Below are 21,430 nucleotides of genomic sequence, written 5' to 3' on the forward strand. Positions count from 1 at the left end.
TATGATTGTAACATTTTTAACCAAAACAAATTACAATGATCATAATTTTTATAGAGAAAATGTGGGTAGGAATCAAGACTTAGGGAAAAAGCAGACTTGAGGAAGAAGGATTAGATTAAGAATATTTAGCATGACAGCACAAATGACTGATTCCAATATGTAGCTTAGGGAGAGCCTGTTGTAGCCATCCGGCTCACCAGTCCTCAGTCAAATCGTCCAACCCATGCCAGCATGGAAAGCAGACGTTAAACGATGATGATAATGAACTGGCATGGTGTTAAAGCTATGACCAAGACAATTCTTAGATCGCCCAGTCGCTATAGATGTACAGTGGTACCAAAGGATAAGAATAACTGACTACTACAAAAAGCTGCAATATTGTAACAACTGTCTTTCATTAGCTAGCAGTGTTGAGTTCAGTTCCTTTAGTAAGATCCTAAATCCAAAGAATCTAATGGTGAACTGAGTCACCAAAAATTTATCCAAAATAGTTTGTAGATAAACATAAAGTACAATTGTTAGCTGACCATAATGGGTGGAAAGGCTAATGTTTCAGGCATTTATTGTTTGAAAAGACAAAATAATATATGTATGCCAATTGTATGATCCCTAAAGAAAGACAAAGCCTGAAATGGTGAATTTTTCACTCTTCATGGAAAAATAACCAACATCACATCACATTCCAGAAAATCTTGTCATGGAGTTCCATAACATGAATCCTATTTGCCATTAATTTTCATGAAACATGGAAATTAATGGGAAAATCTTTTCTGTATAGCAAGATTTTCAAGAATACAATGCTTTCATAACATGAGTGATGCAGCTATTCTAATCTATGAAATTTCCAGTAAGCACAACTCAGAGCAACATTGGCTTTATCAAGCTAATATACCTGCAAATATATTATATCTAGTTTAACACTCACATTGCACTTCAATAAACAAAAGAGTTATAGGTCTCATCTATAACTTCGGTAGAGTAGCAGGACCACTTCCATTGACATTACTGATTTTCAGCAGCATTAGCATCATTACCATCAGCACCAATATGACAACCATTGCTGTCTTCTTCATTAGAAAAACTAGCAGTATCAGTAACACTATCAAGACAATACAATGAGAGAACCTTTACATGATTGTTCAACCTGCTACAAATAGCAGCCAAATTCCTTCTAATCACAGGCTCACGTCTTGGATAAAACATATTAGTTAATGTGCTTCTCAGTGCACTGTACCTAGCAAAATGAATGGAATGAACACAGCTTTATGTAATGTCATTGATCTTAAGTTTGCTTGTCACTACTACAATACCAACCACCAACATAACCAATCAACAAAAGCAATGTCAAGAGTAATTATAAGGGAAAAAACACTACTTTTGGTTTAGACTGAGTCAAAATACTTCAGAATTGAGACATTAAATCATTGGAAATATTTTTAATAGAAACACTAGAGTAATGGTGTGGCTAATCTGAATTCTAGATTTAACTCAAACAAAATTCTAGCAAATCAATTTAAATAAAACACAAAAAATTATTTGCAAAACAACTCTTTACATTTATGGCAATCACAAATTTATCTTTTTTTTTTATTTATTATTTTTCACTTTGCAACATAGAACTAAAGGTATTAGGCTCTGTCTAATTACAAGTATGAACTTGTGAAATTTGTTACACGTCTTCCTTTGTGGAGGAGAGGGGGGGGGTCATGATATAAAGATTAGTGATACTCACTGGTATGTAAATATTTAACCATTTCATGAAGAATTCTCATATAGTAACAAATATATTTAGTGCCCTAATTTTCTATATGAAAAACTGAATGTAGAATCAAGTAAAGAGAATATTCAACATCTTGTCCTTCTTTATCAAGATTCAAGCATAAACAAAGCAGTGAAAAATGTTCAAAAGGCTTCTGGTCAAGATGCTGTGAATAAGAAAACTTGCAGAATGTGATGTGAAAAATTCAGACATGGTTAAATAAACCAATTCAAAGAAGGCTTTTATTCAAACTTTATTCTGCTTGCCGTCTAATCTGTTAATCATGGCTGTCCAACAATTAAGACATAAACTCAATGTAACCTACAAATACACAACCCAAGAATGTAAGCTTTGCAGGCAACAGACTTTTGGAAGAAAAGAATGATATTCTCAGTCAAGAGACCTGCTCTGAAAATTTGCAACATGGTAGCCTCTATTAAAAGGCTGCTGAGGTCCAATTAGTAATGTTAATGGAGATAATGGATTAAGCTCACCATCCAACAATGTGTACAGTACATGTGTTGGCTTTTCACACAATCTTATTCACAAAGTTTGGATCAACCTTAGACTATGGTAGAAGACTCTTTGCAGATGTGCTGGGCAGTGAGATTGAATCTGGAAACTAAATGCAAAGTAAACTTCTGAACCACACAGCCAAGCTTGTACTTGGATACAGTTCAGTAAAAAGTATTCTTTAATTTTGTTGATAGTTTGGTTAACATCTTAACCACATCTGCAAAATAACAGCACTGGATAAGGTGTCTGTGTCCAAATCAAAATTTTTGACAAGTACAACACTGGTCTGCAATGACTTTGCTGTTTTGAAAGTGAAGCTGGTGTTGAGTTAATTTAAGAACTGCTGATTCCAGACACATTTTTCTAACTTGCCACTAAGCACCACAGGAGAATTATTGATGTATTAATTCTATTCATTTAAAATAGGAAGATTATCAAAAAATTTTTGAAGGGGAAAGTCAAGTTAATTCCCAAGAAAGCTTAAATTCTACAACCATTTAATTGCTATATTATATAGAGAAATAATCAGAGCAAAACTATTAATGATAATAATAAAGATAGCTACCTACACTATAATAAAACACAGCACAGTGCAAAGAAGCAATTTCCAGATTAACTTTTTAAAACAGAGAAAGTATATAATATAGGTACTTAAGGTAAAGAAAGTATTAACTAACAGTTATTAACTGAGAAAGGTTGTAAGATTAACCTCTTATAAATAATACCTCGAAAATTATAAAAGATTATAGGAAAACAGTCTGAAGTGTATCCTAGTTTTCCCAAGATGGTTTCAATACAATAGTGATGCTAGTAAGCATGTGATTCCCTATTTCAGCATTAACTGGTTGTATCTTCAGCTTCTCAAGCTCAATGAAAACTAAGTTTTATACTATATTTCCAGATTATTTGTCTTCACTAAGTTAAACTTGAATTCCAATCTGGCTAGTACTAATGTAGAAAATGAATAATTTTTGTTATACTTATGGATCTTTTGCATCAGCAAAGCAACATCTTGTTACAGATTTTGTTAGAATATATTTCAATTATTTTAAAATGAAATTAAGGAACTAAGACAAACCCTTTTGTCTAGTCTACCAAACTTGCCTTGAAAATCTGAGACAATGAACAAAGTAAAAGAAAGTGCATGAGCTTTGGTGAACCAATGGTCTGGAAACAACTACCAAACTATACACAAGATTGCTATTCTTGTAATAGTGATATTTCTGGACATAGTTCCATGATTGAATTGAAGGTAGATTGACCAATCTTAACCTCAGCAAAGAAAAAAATTCAATACATTAGTACAATCAACAACCAGAGACATCAACACAAACCAACATCAGAACTTCTAGGTCATTAGTTTTCAATTTTCTATAAACACTGGTGAACCCTGTCTTTTAAGAATCTACTATCCTAAAACAAGATGGACACATTTGAAAATGCTGTTCAACATAAGCAATGTATGTGGAGGGAGACCAGTTCGTCATAACTGGAACTCTTTTGATTACAGATCTGGTCAGTCAGGGCTGACTTGGAGTTGAACAACAAAAAGCATCAGTAGAGCCACTAAAAAAGTTAAACCAATAAGGGCATCCCTACATGGTCACCCAATCTGCTAGAAACAGCAACTATGTCTCAAATTATACCCTGCCATGCTTTTAAAAAAGATGCATATTACACAATGAAGTCCTAGACAATCTTAAAAGTAACAGAAACAGATTTGTAACATAATATAAGGAAAAAAACCACCGACCCAGAAACCTACCTTAGAAAAGATAAGTTTCCCATTCCTGTCGCAAGGAAGTAAATCGTCAACTATAACCATCTTCCACTGACCATCACGATAGAGACGAACATGATATACACCACATTTACTATATTTACTAGGAATCAGATTTTCAATTAATTCTCTGCGTTCAGCAATAACTGCCAATGCTGACATCAACCTTAAAAAAAAAAAAAAAGAACATTGACAACAATGTTACAAATGAATAAATGTGAAACAAAAGTACTTTCTTTTCTTGCATCATCAAAGTAACAAACAATCTTCATTTGTTTATAGTTTGGTCAGGGGTGATGCCTATGATTCTCTACAAGGACTCAAGCTCTGGTGGGTGGAAGCTAGAGATCTGGGTGGAAGCTAGAGATCTGGGTGGAAGCTAGAGATCTGGGTGGAAGCTAGAGATCTGGGTGGAAGCTAGAGATCTGGGTGGAAGCTAGAGATCTGGGTGGAAGCTAGAGATCTGGCCAGATTGCTTGCAACCAATTGGACTCCACTAAAAGCATCCAAGAATCAGATGGTGGTGTTAAGCTAGGCAACAGATGAAGCTTACCACTCAAGTAGACCACACTGGGATTTGAACTCAGAACCAAAAGAGCCAGAACAAATTCAGAAAGGCACTTCATTTGATGCTCTAACATGTTCACCAGCCCACTTTCCTAAACTAGCACCTGGAAGGTTGAAAAGCAAAGTTGACATCAGTGGAATTTGAACTCAGCAAGTAAAAACCCAAACTAGAAACTACGACACTTCATTTGCTACTTAGTTGATTTGCTCATTTCTAAATTTTTCTTACACATAAGGTTAATCAGTCCAGGTAATTAAAGTTATTCTCGCAATATCTTCTTTGAACAATGCTATATATGTCCTAGAATTTTTGTGGGAGAACACAAATTACTTTACTCTGGCCTTTTTTTTTTTTTTTCCTTAAGTCACTGTCATGTCACTCACTACACATTTTAACCTGCATGAGTATTTAAAAATAAAAGGCATTTATCGTTTAATCTCCTGATCTAGACAGGTAGTTTATGAAATTGACTCTGGGATTTGAATCAACTCTGGCAGGATTTGAATTCAGAATGTAAAAAAACAAAATACGTGAGATGTGATATTTTCTTTGACACTATCAAATTTGACATTACGCTGCCAAGAAACTATATGTATGTTTGTATGTATATATATATATATATATACGAGGAAGTCTAACATCATCATTTAATGTCCATCTTCCATGTTGGCATAGGTTGGACAGCTAACTCTAGCGGTCAAGCATTCATCTTTGACAAGACCAAAGAAGGTCAAAATCATGTGGTCTGGTGGTCTCAATCTGGAAGATTTATCTCCCCTGCTAGCAATATAAACAAGAGTGCATTTTGCAGCAAAAGCCAATATGAGAGTTTCTCTCATGGTATCTAGCGCAGTATAGTTTGCTCTAACAGAACATCCACATTTAACTGGGGATAAAGATTACTTTTCACTATTAAAATACTGCCTCTATTGCTAATATAAATTTTTTACAACTTTAAAAGGATCTGATCCACCTGCGGAATACATCAAGTATCCAATGTCTGTTTTAGCATTGTTTCTATGGTTGAATAGCCTTCTGAATGAAAATCACTTCACAAATTGTACTGAGTGGTTTTCTGTGGCATCAAGTACCTTGCAATACAACCCCCACTCAAATGAGTGGTGGAGTAGTAGAGAAAGGGAGATATAGCTGGTTTGTACCATGTGTTGAGAGACTAAAGTATGATAGAGAAACATAACCAACAACTTGCTGGAAAAGAGATAAACATGGAGATGACAAAGTATCAGAACATACTCTCAAAGAAGAAGGTTGATAAAGAGAAAAACGGTGCACAGGATTGGGAAGGGTGACCATGTAAGTTCATGCAAGAGTGAAAGGAGAGTGATTCATGGTTAAAAGGTGAATGCAGTAAATAGTGAACACGGTTGAAGGCATAGTCAATGGTGAATATCAGTTTTAGTGAGAGAGAAGTGGAGGAAATAATTGTGGGTCAAGGAGGAGGCGATAAATAGCCAGTACAAAAAGAGGAATGGAATGGAAAGCAGCGTAATAAAACTGTAGTTGGATGAAAAACCTGAAAATAATGTGAACTGTGTGGGGAGGGAAAGATAGAGATGCATATGACAAAGAGATGGTAAAAGGTATGTAGGAATAGATACAGAGAATGACAAACAAAGGCAGGGGGACATCAATGGCAAATAAGAGAAGCTGTTCAGGGCAAAGGTGTGTTCATTGAAAAATAAAGTGGTAAGAGATGATCTTAAAAATGCAAGATGGGTAATATGAAGAAGTGAATCCAAGAAGGATAATATGCACAGTTCTACTCTCATATAATTACAGCCACCGAGTAAATAGTACCACAGTTAGAAGACTGATAAAGGGATGTGCGTTATGAATATGATTTGAGAGGATAGATTGGGTACAGAGATATAGACATAAACTAAACGCTTTTAGGACCTCATTGGATAGGTTTTATTGAGTGTAGCAAACTGCCAATCATCACAATCCAGTAAACGGTAAAATGAAAGAACAGAATAGAATTCTTGTTTACCAGCAGTCACCAACTTTTCCTTGGACAATATCATCAGGTCTTGGATTTTCATAGACAGTCCAACTTCGTGAAGATATTGAAGATGGTCGCAGCCATTGTACATATTCAACAATATGAGGATACTGGGGTAACCAGGATATGGATTTCGGACATGGTAGAAAGGAATCATCAACAAAACAAATATTTTGCTGTTGGTAAAGAGGAAGAAAAATATAAGTTTAACAGCAAAATATGAAATAAGAATTAGCATTACTGACAGAAAGGTATAAATTTGAACTGGAGGAGTGTAGTCAATTTAGCTGATCTCGTTTCTTGACTGCTACTTATTCTATTTTGACCTTCTGTAGAATTTGAATTCACAAGTAATTAAATACTGCAAGGCATTTAGACTTCCCCTAACTTTACTTATTTGTGAACTTTCCTCATGCAGTGATGGTTAAAATCTATGGGGTTGTCTTGCTGTGCAATTAACATTATGCATATGTCTGCATCTGAGTTCATTTTTTACCGGTGTAAAACATTGTAGAATCACATCTCGTTATGTCAAAATCATAGCTTAGTGGCTTGATGACAAAAGTCCCAAACTAAGATCAATAAAATAAATAACATCCTGAAATAAGTAATGACCATTCATTTACCCACACCCTGTTCTCCTGTTGCTTCTTGCCTACATCAAGGATCCACCCACTATTTTTCATCTCATTTCAGTTCCACCCTCGTTTTTATATCACTAGCTACATAGCTCCTCTACAATAAGGAACCTTTTCTGTTCTGGCCCTTTCCTCATACTTTAACCACTAATCTCCTAGCATAAAGCCACCCTCCTAGGGATCTAAGTCTAGTAAGCCGTGAGGTGACCTCACATGTGCCAGTGACATGAAAAAAGGCCCAGTACACTCTGTAAAATGGTAAGCATTAGGAAGAAAATTTAACCATAGAAAGCATGCCAATATCGACATTGCAGTGTAATGCAGTCCTCAGGCCTGTTAGATCCAGTCAAACTTTCCAACCCATGCTAGCAAGAAATATGGACATTAAATAATGATAGTTTGGCAGATTATTTGCATACCATAGATAAGCTTGATCAGAGTTGAATCTGGGCTACACAAAATTGACAATGTTATTTTTAAGATTTATATCTTTGCACAGATAGGATTGCAGCAGACATTTTTAAGGAAATTTTTTTAGTTCCTACTCCAAGGTCTACTTAAGTTAAAACCAGTTGAAGATGCTTAACTAGACAACAATAATTATGATATATGAATCGAATCAAATTTGGCTTCCTACTGCTTACCTCAGCACAAAACAGACATATGTTTTTCCAAATTTTCAGAATTTCTTTTTCTTGGGATTTCATAATACATGTAGTCTGCAAACTCTTCAATTCTTTGTCAGAACTTGATACATTAGAAGAAGCAGCTTCTAATTTGCTCCTGTCGTTATGTAAAGATTTACATAACAAACATTCCAGCCTTGAATTACTATTCAAATGCATACACTCACTACACTGCCATTTCGATTCCATTTTCACAACATTAGACAACACTTTTTCAGAATGGCAAAATCTACATGTAAGAGTATTAAAATTATCACAAGTACAAACAGGACATGTCCATTTGCTTAAAGAGCTCTCCTCTGAAGTTGGTGTATCACATACTTCACATTGTTTGGCACTAATTGGATTTATAAGTGTACATGCAGAGCATGTCCATGTTTTTTCAGAATTTACATCATGGTTATTTATTGTTCCACACATTGCGCATGTGCTTCTGTTGGAATTGTTAAAATGATAGGTACAGGTGTTGCATTGCCAAAAACCTTCTTTACTTAAGTTATTTGGTACCAGGTCTTTACGTGCTGAAAAGAGTAAAGAAAAGGAGTTAAAATAAAAATAAAAATTACACATCATCAAATGGAGAATATAACAAAGAGCAACTGAAAATGGTTGATATGTTTAATGTTTTGTAACAAATTGTTTGTAAGCAAGCTGCACATGGGTAAACAGTTAGTTGCCACTTAGAGCAAGCAGACTTAACTGTTGTTTAAGGCTAGGTCAGCTCTGACTACTGAATAGACATGATAAAAAATGATCTGATAATTACCATCTTTCGTTTCTTTCAAGCAAAACATAATGTAATATCAAACATATAGGCATTACTGCCAACAATAACCTAAGCTGGGGCTCCCAGTGGCTCATTGCAAGTATTACTGTAGGGCTCTGTAGAAGGGGACAGAAGCACAGTCTGACTGCACAAAATTCCACATTTTGCTTGATGACATTCATGTCAAAATACATTTTTTTCTGTGGACAGTTATACATCATTTGAAAGTTCTGGATGTGAAGTTCCTTCTCACATGCTTTTGATCGAAACCCAACACTTACATGTCATGCTGGGTTCCTTCATTCACCCTCATATTTCCACCCATTCACACAATATTTGGCTTAATTTTGTTTTCCACTGCTGAATGGTAGCACTCATTATAGTACATTGTACTGGAGCGATATAACTTGATTTGACTTGAAAATCATACTGTCATGAAGAGGATTTGTTTTTTTTATTCTGATATAAAAATCGATGGGGACAGGTCAGATAATCATCATGAAAAATAAAATAAAATTTTAATGTTAATTTTCACTAAGAAAAGAACATATTTTCTTCAAGATTTTTATATCATCAAGAAAAATTTCTTGTGAATTCAATACAGATATTGCAAATCTGGTCATGTTATGATGCAAAAGCACTAAGCAATAGAATTAATGCATAGTGATGTTACTTGTGTGTGTGTATGATGCAAACCTTTCATCATCTAACACAAGATCACCTCCTCCAATGCCCCTCCCGCCTCAAGAATTTTGTTTGTTTTGCAAGGTACTTGGTGACCTTGTCAGCACAGGTGCCACTTAAAAAGCAGTGTAAAGTGGTTGGCATTTGGAAAGGTATCCAACTGTAAAAAAACCTTGGCTAAACTGACCTCATCTATGTTTGTGTCATGTAAAAAAGCACTTAGACCACTCTACTGAGTGGTCAGTGTTAAGAAGAGCATCCAGCAGTAAAAATCACTGCAATTACTAACCCCTTTCATTGAAACCACTTCCCTTGTCATACAACTTGCACTCCTAACATCATTCCTTACCAATATGTGTCCACTGAAAGCTTCTTTTCTCTGAACAGCTTCTCAACCCTCTTTCTAACTCAAAGCTTAAAGGTTTTATCAGGTCTAAATCTGGATCGGATGCCAAAGCATCTCTAACAGGATTTCTACTATTTCAGCCCCCAAAGAAATAAGCAAAGGGACTTACATGCTAACAGGTCATCTTGGAATTTTCCGCAATTATCACATGACTGATAGCATAGTGAGTTTCCAGAGAAAGAACAAGCCAAGCATTTCCATTTTCCAGTGTTGGGATTGGTTTCTCTTAAAGTTTCACACATCATACATCGTAGATTGAGTGGAGAGTTTTTGTAAGTACAGCGGTAACAGACCCATTTTTCATCCATCACAACAACTGCAAAAGGAGGTGAAAAGTCAAAAGCTTGAAGTTAATAATTTCATCATAAATCACAAAGAATCTATAGTGTTGGTAGCCTTTAGTTTCAGGTTTTTGTATGTTGAGGAAGATTTACAAGTGAACATGAACAAGATGTTTATCAACATAATAGTAGACATGAAGGAGCATACACAAATGGAGAGCATACCAGAGAGCATGCTATTACATAATGTATAGTAAAAATGCCAGAAACTGAAGAAACTAAAGTGGAATGTATTAAATATTTAGTGAATTTCATACATTGGTAAAGTTTGGGTGAAGGGAAAATAATGTTGATGTCTTGGGCCAAACCTTTAATCTATAAAAGAAAAGCATTTTTTAAATGTTTTAATGAAATACTGAGAATATAGATACAGTGAATGAAGTAATGATATAGAAAGATATCCATGCCAAAATGGTAAAGAGGAGGTCAGTGATGAAGATGACAAAGCGAAGTGTTAGAAACAGAATAATGAGGAGTTCAAGAGACTAAAAACAATGGTAGAGAGTGAGGTAGGGTCAAGAGATGCAGCAGTTATAGAAGTATTGTGAGTCTAAATACCAACATAAACACAATCATTTTACATCCATTTTCCATGCTAGCATGGGTTGCTTTCTATATTGTTCTAGTAAGAAAGACAAGCATCTATACATATGGTGGAGATGTGTCGATACACACATTAATACGAATGGGCATGAAGGTGAACAAAGTGAAAGGAAGGGAGCAGAGATCAAGAAAGAGGGTCAGGGGTTAAATTGGGTAAAAATGAGAAATTTCCTTTAGCTAGCAGGAGAAACCAAATTTGTTTCTTTTTACATTTACATGAATATGAGAATCTGATTTATGGAAACTCCTGACATTAACAGAAGGTCAGTGAAGCAGCCAGATGAATTGAAATAGAAAACCAACAAATCTTCCCTAAATGTGGTTAAGAATGTCTGTCTATCTACCTATCTAGCTACACACACACACACACACACATATTGTCAACTCTACAGGTGGTTGGTGTTAGGAAGGGCATCCACAAAAACCCTGCCAAAACAGACACTGAAGCTTGGTGCAGTCTTCTGCCTTGCCAGCTCCTGTCAAATTGTCCAACCCATGCCAGCATGAAAAATAGACATTAAATGAAGATGATGATAATGTTTGAAGGAAAGAAGATGCAGAGGCAGGAAATAACAGAAATATTACAAGGTCGGTGGGGGGAGGGGGAGGATATAAGCTATGGAGGAGTGTCTATTTCAATAGGAAGGTGACCAATAAGAGTGTGGTGGTACAACAAATATCTCAGGTACAGTAGCCACATTTGAAGAAAAAGAGTTGCAGTTCCAAGTTTAAGTCTGCTGCACACTATTCAAAGTCAGATAAATTAAGAAAAGATGGGAGCTTCACTTTATCTCCTTGTATTAGTTTATGCCAAAGAAATGAAAAACTTAAAAACTACATTCCTGAATAACAAAAATCCCAGTCCAGAGTCACTTTCAAGTGCAATGTGGAGACCATATTCAATCCCAATATGCAATTACTTTAATGCAAATGACAGAGAAAAGTAAAAAGAAAATCTGCCCTATATGTCATAACTATATGTTCACAATCAATACTACAACACAATTTACATATCTTTACAAAAGTTAAAATTACAAAGGAATGGCTGCATCCTAAAAACTGCAGCTATTATATTCAGTGCCTATTCAGACAGTGTTATAAAAGATAAAACTGGAAAGTCACCTAAAGGATAGGTTAGGGGAATATAAAAAGAAATTTAATGAGAGAAAACCATACACTGCTATGAAATGAAATTTTCATACTTCAGAGAAAACCACAACACAAGCTTCGAAAATCTAAAACAAACTAGAAATAGAGCTTGATGAAAATCCAATCAATGAGCTTAGTACTGACATCAGCTCAACATGGCTAAAATGTAGCATTAATTGTAAACTCATCAGAGGCCAAGTGGAGGATAGTTTTACTACCTCAGAAATAAAGGTTCCTAGTTACAATCTAGTTTGATACTATGTATGTATGTATGTATGTATGTATGTGTGTGTGTGTGTGTGTGTGTGTATACACACACACACACACATATATATATCCCCATGAACAAGATACCTAATTATTGGAGATCAAATTAATTGAAATAGGGTGTAGATGTAAATATTAAAGCATTTTTCATCTTTAACCCTTTTGGTAGCAACCTGCCTGAGACTGCTCTTGGTTCTATTATAAGAACCCTTGTGTTTTAGAGTGATCTAAATTGAAACCTTTCCTCAGAATTTCACATTCATTTATGTTCCAAACACCAGCTTAAAATGACAAAATATTTTGCTAGTCTTCATTATTTTAAAAATTAATAGAAATAATGGTAGTGCATTTCAACAGAAACATAACAAAAGGGTTAAAAAATAAAGTTAATATAATTCAACCTTTTTACATACATACATACACACACACACGTGTCCTGAATCCTATCCCAATTCTTGGCTAGAGCTAAACTTAAGAGTACATTCACCAAATAGCCTACTTGTCATACCATACTGGCTGCAGCCATGAATGAAGGGAGGGGATCTTTATGGAAGAGAAAGATCATGTATTTAGTAAACAGAAACTGGCTGGTTTCATGAAGTTTTGATAATGCAGCACAAGCTTGTTTTCTCTAAATCATACACGCTATAATATATATATATATATATATATATATATATATATATACACATACTCGTCGTCGTCGTTGTCGTTTAACGTCCGCTTTCCATGCTAGCATGGGTTGGACGATTTGACTGAGGACTGGTGAAACCAGATGGCTACACCAGGCTCCAATCTGATTTGGCAGAGTTTCTACAGCTGGATGCCCTTCCTAACACCAACCACTCAGAGAGTGTAGTGGGTGCTTTTACGTGTCACCCGCACGAAGGCCAGTCAGGCAGTACTGGCAACGGCCACGCTCAAAATGGTGCATTTCATGTGCCACCTGCACAAGAGCCAGTCCAGGGTCACTGGCAACGATCTCACTTGAAAATCCTACGACGGCCACACACAAGAGCCAGTTCAGGAGCACTGGCAACGATCTCGCTCGAAAAATTTCATGTGTCACCCGCACAGGAGCCAGCCCAGGGGCACTGGCAATGATCTCGCTCGAAAAATTTCATGTGTCACCCTCACAAGAGCCAGTCCAGGGGCACTGATACTTCTGTTTTATAAAATGTGTCGAGTATTCTTTAACTTAAATTGTGGTTTACTGTATATTTGAATGGGAACAAAATATACACACATTTCTGATGACCCAATTTTTGACTGTGGACCACTTGAGTAATTTTTAAGCAGCCATGTATCTCCTCTATAGCAAGACACCTTATGCTTTGTAATATGTCAGTATGTGGCATAGAGTGACCCACTTCCACCTTCATCTCTCAGGAGCGGGGGGGATTTTCTCCTAGTCTTTTTCTATCTGCCTATTTTACACTAGTATCATTGGCATACAAAAAGCACTCAGTGCACATAGTTGGCATTAAAGACTACACTGGAATGGTCATGTAATGCTTATGAATAAACAGAGCTGCACAATGAAACACTAATCAAACAATATACATGGAACCTGTGGAAGACGAAGACATGAGATGGAGCGGTTAAAAGTAACCTGCAATTTCTGAACTTCAGAGATGACAAAAGTATATTTGTCATATTTTGTTTTAATATGTCACATGTTTTTATAAATTAGTGCTTGCATCTATTCTTGTAGATTCTCCAGATTTAATTTTTCTTCAGAGGATTTGTCTCCTTTTATAATATTATTGACTGTGTAAGGGTAGAGAGAGATATATAGGATAGTAAAGAGGGTGAGGAATGGGGGGGAAAAGTGAGAGAGTGTGTGCGTGCGTCCGTGAGTGAGTACATGTGTGTGCCCGTGTATCTGAAAGGAGTGTAAATGGGAAAGAGAAGGAAAGGTGAAAGAAGAAAATTGTGTTTACAGCTGATCAGTTCTTTCAATTTAGAGTCTATGTTTAGAGTAGTGTCCAAAAAATTTACTATCTTAGTACCATATTCATACGTAATACTTAAGTTGAAGCTTCTAAAAAATTTTCTAATTTTCTTTCTCATTCTTTCAATGATTGATTTATTGTTAATAGGGAGGATGAATAAGGCATTATCCCTGTATAAACTGCCCTGCAGCTCCGGGATTTCTTTATATAGGCTATACAAGAGGTATAGCCTATTTGTAATTTCAGCAGAGTCGCTCGACCCCATTGCTATATCGGAGTTGTCTGGAGTGTCAGCCCTAGTCCAAAGTTTTCCATCAAATTCAATAATAGTTCTTCTTGCTAACAGAATAATATTGATTTTATTCCTAGTAATAAGAGAGTGATTTTTAGCAAAAATAAGAGCCTTATTTAGAAGTATTGGGGGTATGCTTGAATAATAACTATTTATGTCACTGGCAACAACCTCGCTTGAATGTTTTTTCACGTGCCACCAGTACAAGTGCCAGTAAGGTGATGCTGGTAATGACCTCACTCAAATGGTGCTATTTACGGGCCACTGGCACGGAAGCCAGACTGCTGCTCTGGCAATGATCACGCTCAGACGTTGCTCTTAGGGCTCCACTGGTACAGGTGCCAGTCATCGAATTTGGTTCAATCACAATTCTGATTTCACTTGCCCCAACAGGTCTTCGCAAGCCGAGTTTAGTTTCCAATGAAGGAGAGATTGGCATGGGTGCCAGTCATTGAATTTGGATCGATTTCATTTGCCTCAACAGGTCTTCGTAGAATTTAGTGTCCAATGAAGGAAAAGTACACATAAGTGGACTGGCTACACCCCTGGCAGAGGCCTCGGATTATGGTCTCACTTGACTTGCCGGGTCTTCTCACGCACTGCCAATTTCCAAAGGTTGTCAATCACAAGTCATTGCCTCGGTGAGGCCTAATGTTCAATGGTCGTGCTTCACCACCTCATCCCAGGTCTTCCTGGGTCTACTTCATCCACAGGTACCCTCAACCGCAAGGCTGTGACACTTTTTCATACAGCTATCCTCATCTATTCTCGCCAAATATATACCAGCGCAATCGTCTCTCTTGCAACCACAACTGATGTTTCTTAGGTCCAACTTTTCTCTCAAGGTACTTACCCTCTGTCGAGCATGCACACTGACATTACACATCCATCGGAGCATACTGGCTTCATTCCTTGCGAGCTTACACATGTCCTCAGTAGTCACGGCCCATGTTTCAGTGCTATGTAGCATGGCTGTTCATACACGTGTCATACAGTCTGCCTTTTACTCTGAGTAAGAGGCCCCTTGTCACCAGCAGAGGTAGGAGCTCTCTGAACTTTGCCCAGGCTATTCTTATTCTAGCAGCTGCACTTTCAGAGCACACCCTCCCCTCACCACTGACTTGGTCACCTAGGTAATAGAAGCTATTAACTACTTTTAGTTTCTTATAGAATTTCTACAGATACCTTTTCTACAGATCAAGCAGGGCCATCTACCTGAAGGGGTTCGTAGTTTGTCTATCTTTTTACTTATTAGGACTTTAGTTTTAGCTAGGTTGACTCTAAGGCCCTTCGATTCTAATCCTTGCTTCCACACCTGAAACTTCTCTAGTTCTGATAGTGACTCAGCAATTAGAGCAAGGTCATCAGCATAGAAGAGCTCCCAGGGGCAACCTGTCTTGAATTCCTGTGTTATTGCCTGGAGGACTATGATAGATAGGAGGGGCCTGAGGACTGAACCTTGGTGGACCCCTACCTCTACCCAGAATTCTTCACTGTACTCGTTGCCAACCCTCACCCTACTGACAGCATCCCTGTACATGGCTCACACAGCTCTCACTAACCATTCAATGGTGATGATTGAAATGTCAAACATTTTGTAACTGTTAAAGCAATTCTTAATGTCAACTTCTTAATGCCTCTTCTATTTTTGTTCTAGTCCCCATACTTACTGAGAAAATCGATTAAAACTATTTCTAATGCAAATCCCCTCTTTGTTACGCCATTAAAACAACCAGTTGCTCACACAGCAACAAGGAGACTACAGCCAAAACTGTCGCTATGCTGCCTCTCTTCTTTCACCTCTTTGTGGGGTTAATTATCTTCATCTTTAGTTACAATTTCTCATTCAAACTACACTATACGCAGAATTGTTGCATTAATACAGTAAGGTGTTTTGAGGGAGATTTGGCTGCTATTTCTACTAGGTCTACCTACCATGTAGAGGTCTGAACTTAATTTTCATTCACAGACTTGCATTTCAAAAATTTAACATAATCTTTTCCATAAATCAACTATCGCAAAAATCTTCTACCATGACCTCACATTTTCTATGTATGTGTGTGTGTACCTTAAAAGACGTGATTAGGCAGAGGTCCAATAGAATAGTTCTCAGTAACAGACTACGTACAAATTCTTTCTTCACAACTCCTGAAGCTGTTTTCTGCGAAGATATTTTGTAAAGATTTCCGCCCCCCCCCCCCATTTTCTCCCAAATTTGCTTATTTAAAAAATTTCTTTTGCCAAAAATCCCCGTTTTTGGATACGGAGGTTCAGGAAAATTACCATAAATCGGCATTGTGAAATTTTCTTCCCCAACTTCTTCAATTTTGACTGTTTTCCCCAACACTAACCCTAAAACCATAGCCCTAACCCTAAAACTGTAAGTACAGAAATGTTTTGAAATTTTTGTCTGGACCATAATGTCTGTATTCTTCCACATATTTAGAAAATAAAATTCTTAAAAGAAAATTTTATAAAGAGTTTTGGAAATTTTTTTTCAGAATCATAATCTCCGTATTTTTCTGTGTATTTTGAAAGAAAAAATCCTGAAAAAACTTCAAAATGAAGGAATTGGGGGTGGGAGTAATTTAGAAATGTCAGTTTTTGCCAATTTTTTTGCAGATTCGTATTCCCTGGAGCCGAAAAGGGGGTTTTCTGTTGGAAAAAAATTTTTTTTCTCAATGAACAAGATACCGAGATGAATTCTTTCACTTCTCACAGCAAATGTAAGTGTTGTAAGATTTTTCTTTTACTGAATAATAAATGGGATGGTCATAACTGGAACGTCTTAGGTCATACTTCCGCCAAAGCACTGCTAACCTGGGGTTAAATAACATATCCACGGAACAAGTAGAAATAGTAGCAAACGTGAAGCCAGTACGATGTAGCCGGAACTGCTAGAAATAGCAGCCGAGGCAGGAATGCCATTAATAGGTATGCTGAAAACGGTAGAATAAGGACAAAGGAACAATACAGCAGTAGGTCTCAAATTTACAAAGACATATACACACACACTTGTATGTATAAACAACAGTTGGGTACCACGAGTTATTAATTTGTGACACTGGAAAATATCCAAGTTCACTAAATGTTTTTGTTTTCCGTTGCGACAGGAAAGCAACAGAAACACACCAAATGTTGACAATTATAATTGAACCCTTTAAATTTAAACACATATTTATTGCATTTTATCTTGAAAACAGCTTTGTTTTCAAAGTATTTCACCAGTCACGTTAAAATCTTTAAAAAGACAATTTAAAAAAATAAACGAAAATAGTGGGAAATACCAGCACACACACATTTGTTAGCAATGACAAAACTTATAAAATAAAACAAACAGAATATACAACATTGATGTATGAACAGTGGTGAAGTAGATTATAATATTGTTTTTATAGCTCCAGTAGAAACCTGGTGAAAGGCATCAGGGGCGTGACCGTACCAGATTTTTAAGTGTGTCTAGCAGTTTGTCCCAAATCGCAACATGTCTTACTACTCGTTGTTTCTCTGAATATCAAGACAAAGCTTCGTCGTCTAGCACCTTTTTTGAAGTCAGTATCCAATCATCCGAGGACACAACAATAAAATAAACAGCGCAACACTCATGATTTTCAGAAACACTCAGCATTGTCCAAGTATGAAATAAACTACCCAGGACAATGTTGTCGTCTCACCAACGTTGTTACTCTTGACCTTTGCACCTTTTCTTGCTCAATTTTCGCTCTTGTAGTAGTGTTTTATCCCGTCTACACTGCACTACTTTTGACCATCATTGCTTTCTTTCTTAACTGCTGTTTTTCTGCCTCCTCTTTCACCCTTTACAGATTAGTTGCAGTCCACCGCCGGAACATTAAAAATAAGCTCATTTATTAAAAAGTATCTAAACATTGCAGACGTCAATTTTTTTTTGTAGAGGGGGTTTCATATAATTTCTTTCTTCCTTTGCGATTTATTATATATAAACTCAAAGGATACATCGCTAATCCCCTTCTCGAATTTAAGTTGTAAACATTAAATCCCATTTTGTGTAAATATTAGCCTAAATAAAGTTTGTGCATTTCCCCCCTTTCTTATAAACAAACCGAGAAAGAGAGAGAGTGTGTGAGTGATAGGGAATGTAATAATGAAGATTACGTTGCAATTAAAAATGAATAAAGAAAAGGGAGAGGAAAAGTTTTACTTACATCGCCTCGAATGGTTGAGGGTTCGAACTGTTAATCGACGAGTGATAAGTGGAAAGGGCGGATAACTGAGACTGACTTGTCAAGGCCAAACTTGGAAATTAAATAGCTTTGGGTTTGAAGTGAATATGGTCGGTTAGGTTGGCTGATTATCATAATAAAACAGAAATGATCGATTAATTGACACTTCTTGCACACATTCTTTCCTTTCTGTCCTGTTCGAAAAATTGTTCTCGCCTTATAACACTCAACCGAAGAGGCTAGGAATAAAATAATTTATTTTTCCATGAATGTGAACACAAGTGTGCCCAAAGCTCTAGTCTTTGGCGATATGACACCACGGATAATTTATTACACTGGCACACAAAACAGTACATTTGTCGGAGAGAAATTTAATCTAAGAAAGATTAAAACAATACCTTCATGCAGAGCTTCTCAAACTGACATATTATCTTCACAGACGAATTAGTGAAGTTTTATATTCACCACATCTTTGTTTTTTTGATAAGACAAAAGAGAGTCTGAATTCATGTAATTCTTCGTTCTTTGCCACAATCTTGGACAACTTCAATAAGTTCAAACCAATCTAATTCTATCAAACAAAACCGTGCCTCGGTCTCTTTTTCAATTCCCACAAGCCTCCACCCTTCTATGAGAAACACTGCCCTAATACAAGACTCATACTTAATTCCTGATCGCCTCTCCTACAAGCAACGTCAATTCCGTCAAAGTGTGAGCAGTAAATGTAAAACAAATACAACTGAATCTTCTAAGACCTTGAATCCAATTACTTCTGTTCCTCAGTTACGACGTGGTATAGACATAGCTGTGTGAAATCAAGATGTTCACTCCACAACCACTTGCTTCCGTGTTCGATCCTATTTTGCGACACCTTGAGCAAGTGCCTTCTAATGCCGTTTTTTGGTTAACTAACACTAAAAGAGGGAAATTCGGTTGACGTGTGGAGTGCGTGCAAACCAACCCGTGTACGCACGTGCGTATACATATCTTTTAACCGTTCCAGTCATTAAACTGCGACCATGTGTAGTACCGCCTTGACGAATTTTTAGTCAATTGAATCGCCCCCACTACTTATTATTTTTTTAAAGCCTGGTATTTATTGTATCGAACTATTTTTGCCGAACCGCTAGGTTACGGGGTAGTAAATATACGAATACTAGTTGTCAAGCGAGGGTGGAAGGCAGACATAAAGACGCACACACACACGACAGACTTTCTTCAATTTCTGTCTAACAGATCCACACACAAGGTTTTGGTCACTCTAAGGCTGTTGTAGAATTTTCTTGTCTCCAATGTGCCATGCAGTGGGACTTATTGTGGAATGATGTGATTATGAAGCAAGCTTCTTACCATATAGCATGTATATGTAGGCTGATGAAAAGGTGGAGGAGTACATTGGGAGGGTTGATTTGAAAAAGGAGGATGCCCAGAACCGGGCGAGATGGTGTGAGGGCAGTTGCTATGGCATTGAGGTAGATCCGGCCACCCCCATTAACGAGGACAAAACCTAGATTTAAAATACTGGATGATGATGATGTCTATACACACACACACATACATGTGAGCAGTTAATTATATGTCCAGTCGTCGAGTGACCAATGGTCTCGCATTTATAAAGCTCTAGCTCTTATAGGTTTTATGGATGCGAAACATTGGTCACTATATGACCGGACATATATTTAATTGCTTGTAAATACATTACTACTCTGTTCTTAAGTTCTTTAGCAGGTGCTTCTTTTTCAGATATATATATATATATATATATATATATATATATAAAGGCTGCTGAATGTGGAGAATGAATGGGAGGAGGAGAGCCTGCCAAATATTGACTCAATAGTGGGACTAGCTACCCAAATAGATAACACTCTGGTAGATAAAGCAATTAAGGATATGAAGTCAGGAAAGGACCTCAGCCCACCAAGAATCACTGCTGAGATGCTTAAAATATCTGGTGGTGACGGTTATGGTCTAGTCACGTGTATTGTAAACCCGGTAGTTCACAAAGGAGTCATACCCAATGACTGGTGTAGCAGCACCATAGTCAACTGCTACAAAGGTGAAGGTGACACTTTAGATAGAAATAACTACAGGGGTATCAAACTGCTGGGTTAGGTGATGAAGGTCACGGAGAGGGTCACACCCCAACTAATTAGGGAGAGAGTCTGCTTAGATGAGATGCAGTTTGGTTTTGTGCTCAGTAGAAGCACCACTGATACTACTGGGAAAGGCTGAAACAGCTAAGACTCTACTCCCTGGAGTGAAGGTGGGAGAGATATGCAGTAATATACATCTGGAAGATCTTGGAAGGGATTGTGCCAAATTTTGGCATTGAAAGCTATACAAATGCCAGGGCGGGTCGACACTGCACAGTGCCAATATCCCAGCAATGCCGTCGTGCTTCAGGACCAGTTACTGCAACAGCCTGGGTTTCAGGAGCCCACAGCTTTTTAATATTCTCTCAAAGAGCCTGAGGGACCTACACAAAGAGGATGTAGGTGTTTTCAAATCAAAACTGGATGTCTTCTTGTCAAGAGTCCCGAATGAACCTACCTTACGGCAGGAGGTGCAAGTGAGGGTAGTGACATCAAACTCCCTTTTTCACCAAATGCCACATATCCATTTTTGAGTTATAAGGAAACAAAGTTAGGGTGGAACACACATCTGCAGTCATGTCTTTCAGTATCTCTCTTTCTTTCTCTTTTCCTCACCTCTCTCTCTCTGTATACACACAGAGGTATTATTATATTTTGGGACAGTCATTTTTTTCCTTGCCAAATAAACACTATATATTC

At 37.0% G+C, this 21,430-nt stretch overlaps 1 protein-coding gene across 4 annotated transcripts in view; it reads right to left on the bottom strand.

Annotated features, from left to right (window-relative positions):
• Positions 1 to 21,430, bottom strand: part of LOC106880624 (calpain-15) — a 59,905-nt gene that overhangs the window by 33,741 nt on the left and 4,734 nt on the right. Inside the window, exons 1-5 of one of the 4 annotated variants that reach the window (XM_089361985.1) lie at positions 18,618 to 19,509; positions 9,936 to 10,142; positions 7,929 to 8,491; positions 6,635 to 6,822; positions 4,041 to 4,221 (exon numbers count right to left, since the gene is read on the bottom strand). In XM_089361985.1, the coding sequence (XP_089218111.1) occupies positions 4,041 to 4,221; positions 6,635 to 6,822; positions 7,929 to 8,491; positions 9,936 to 10,134 (1,131 nt within the window). In that variant the 5' untranslated portion in view covers positions 10,135 to 10,142; positions 18,618 to 19,509. Of the gene's footprint in view, positions 1 to 4,040; positions 4,222 to 6,634; positions 6,823 to 7,928; positions 8,492 to 9,935; positions 10,143 to 18,617; positions 19,510 to 21,430 lie in introns of those variants that run through there. The other 3 variants (XM_089361987.1, XM_089361988.1, XM_089361986.1) reach the window with 3 other exon arrangements.

Source organism: Octopus bimaculoides, chromosome 13, assembly GCF_046866305.1.
Source record: "Octopus bimaculoides isolate indiv1 chromosome 13, ASM4686630v1, whole genome shotgun sequence".
Classification (NCBI taxonomy): domain Eukaryota; kingdom Metazoa; phylum Mollusca; class Cephalopoda; order Octopoda; family Octopodidae; genus Octopus; species Octopus bimaculoides.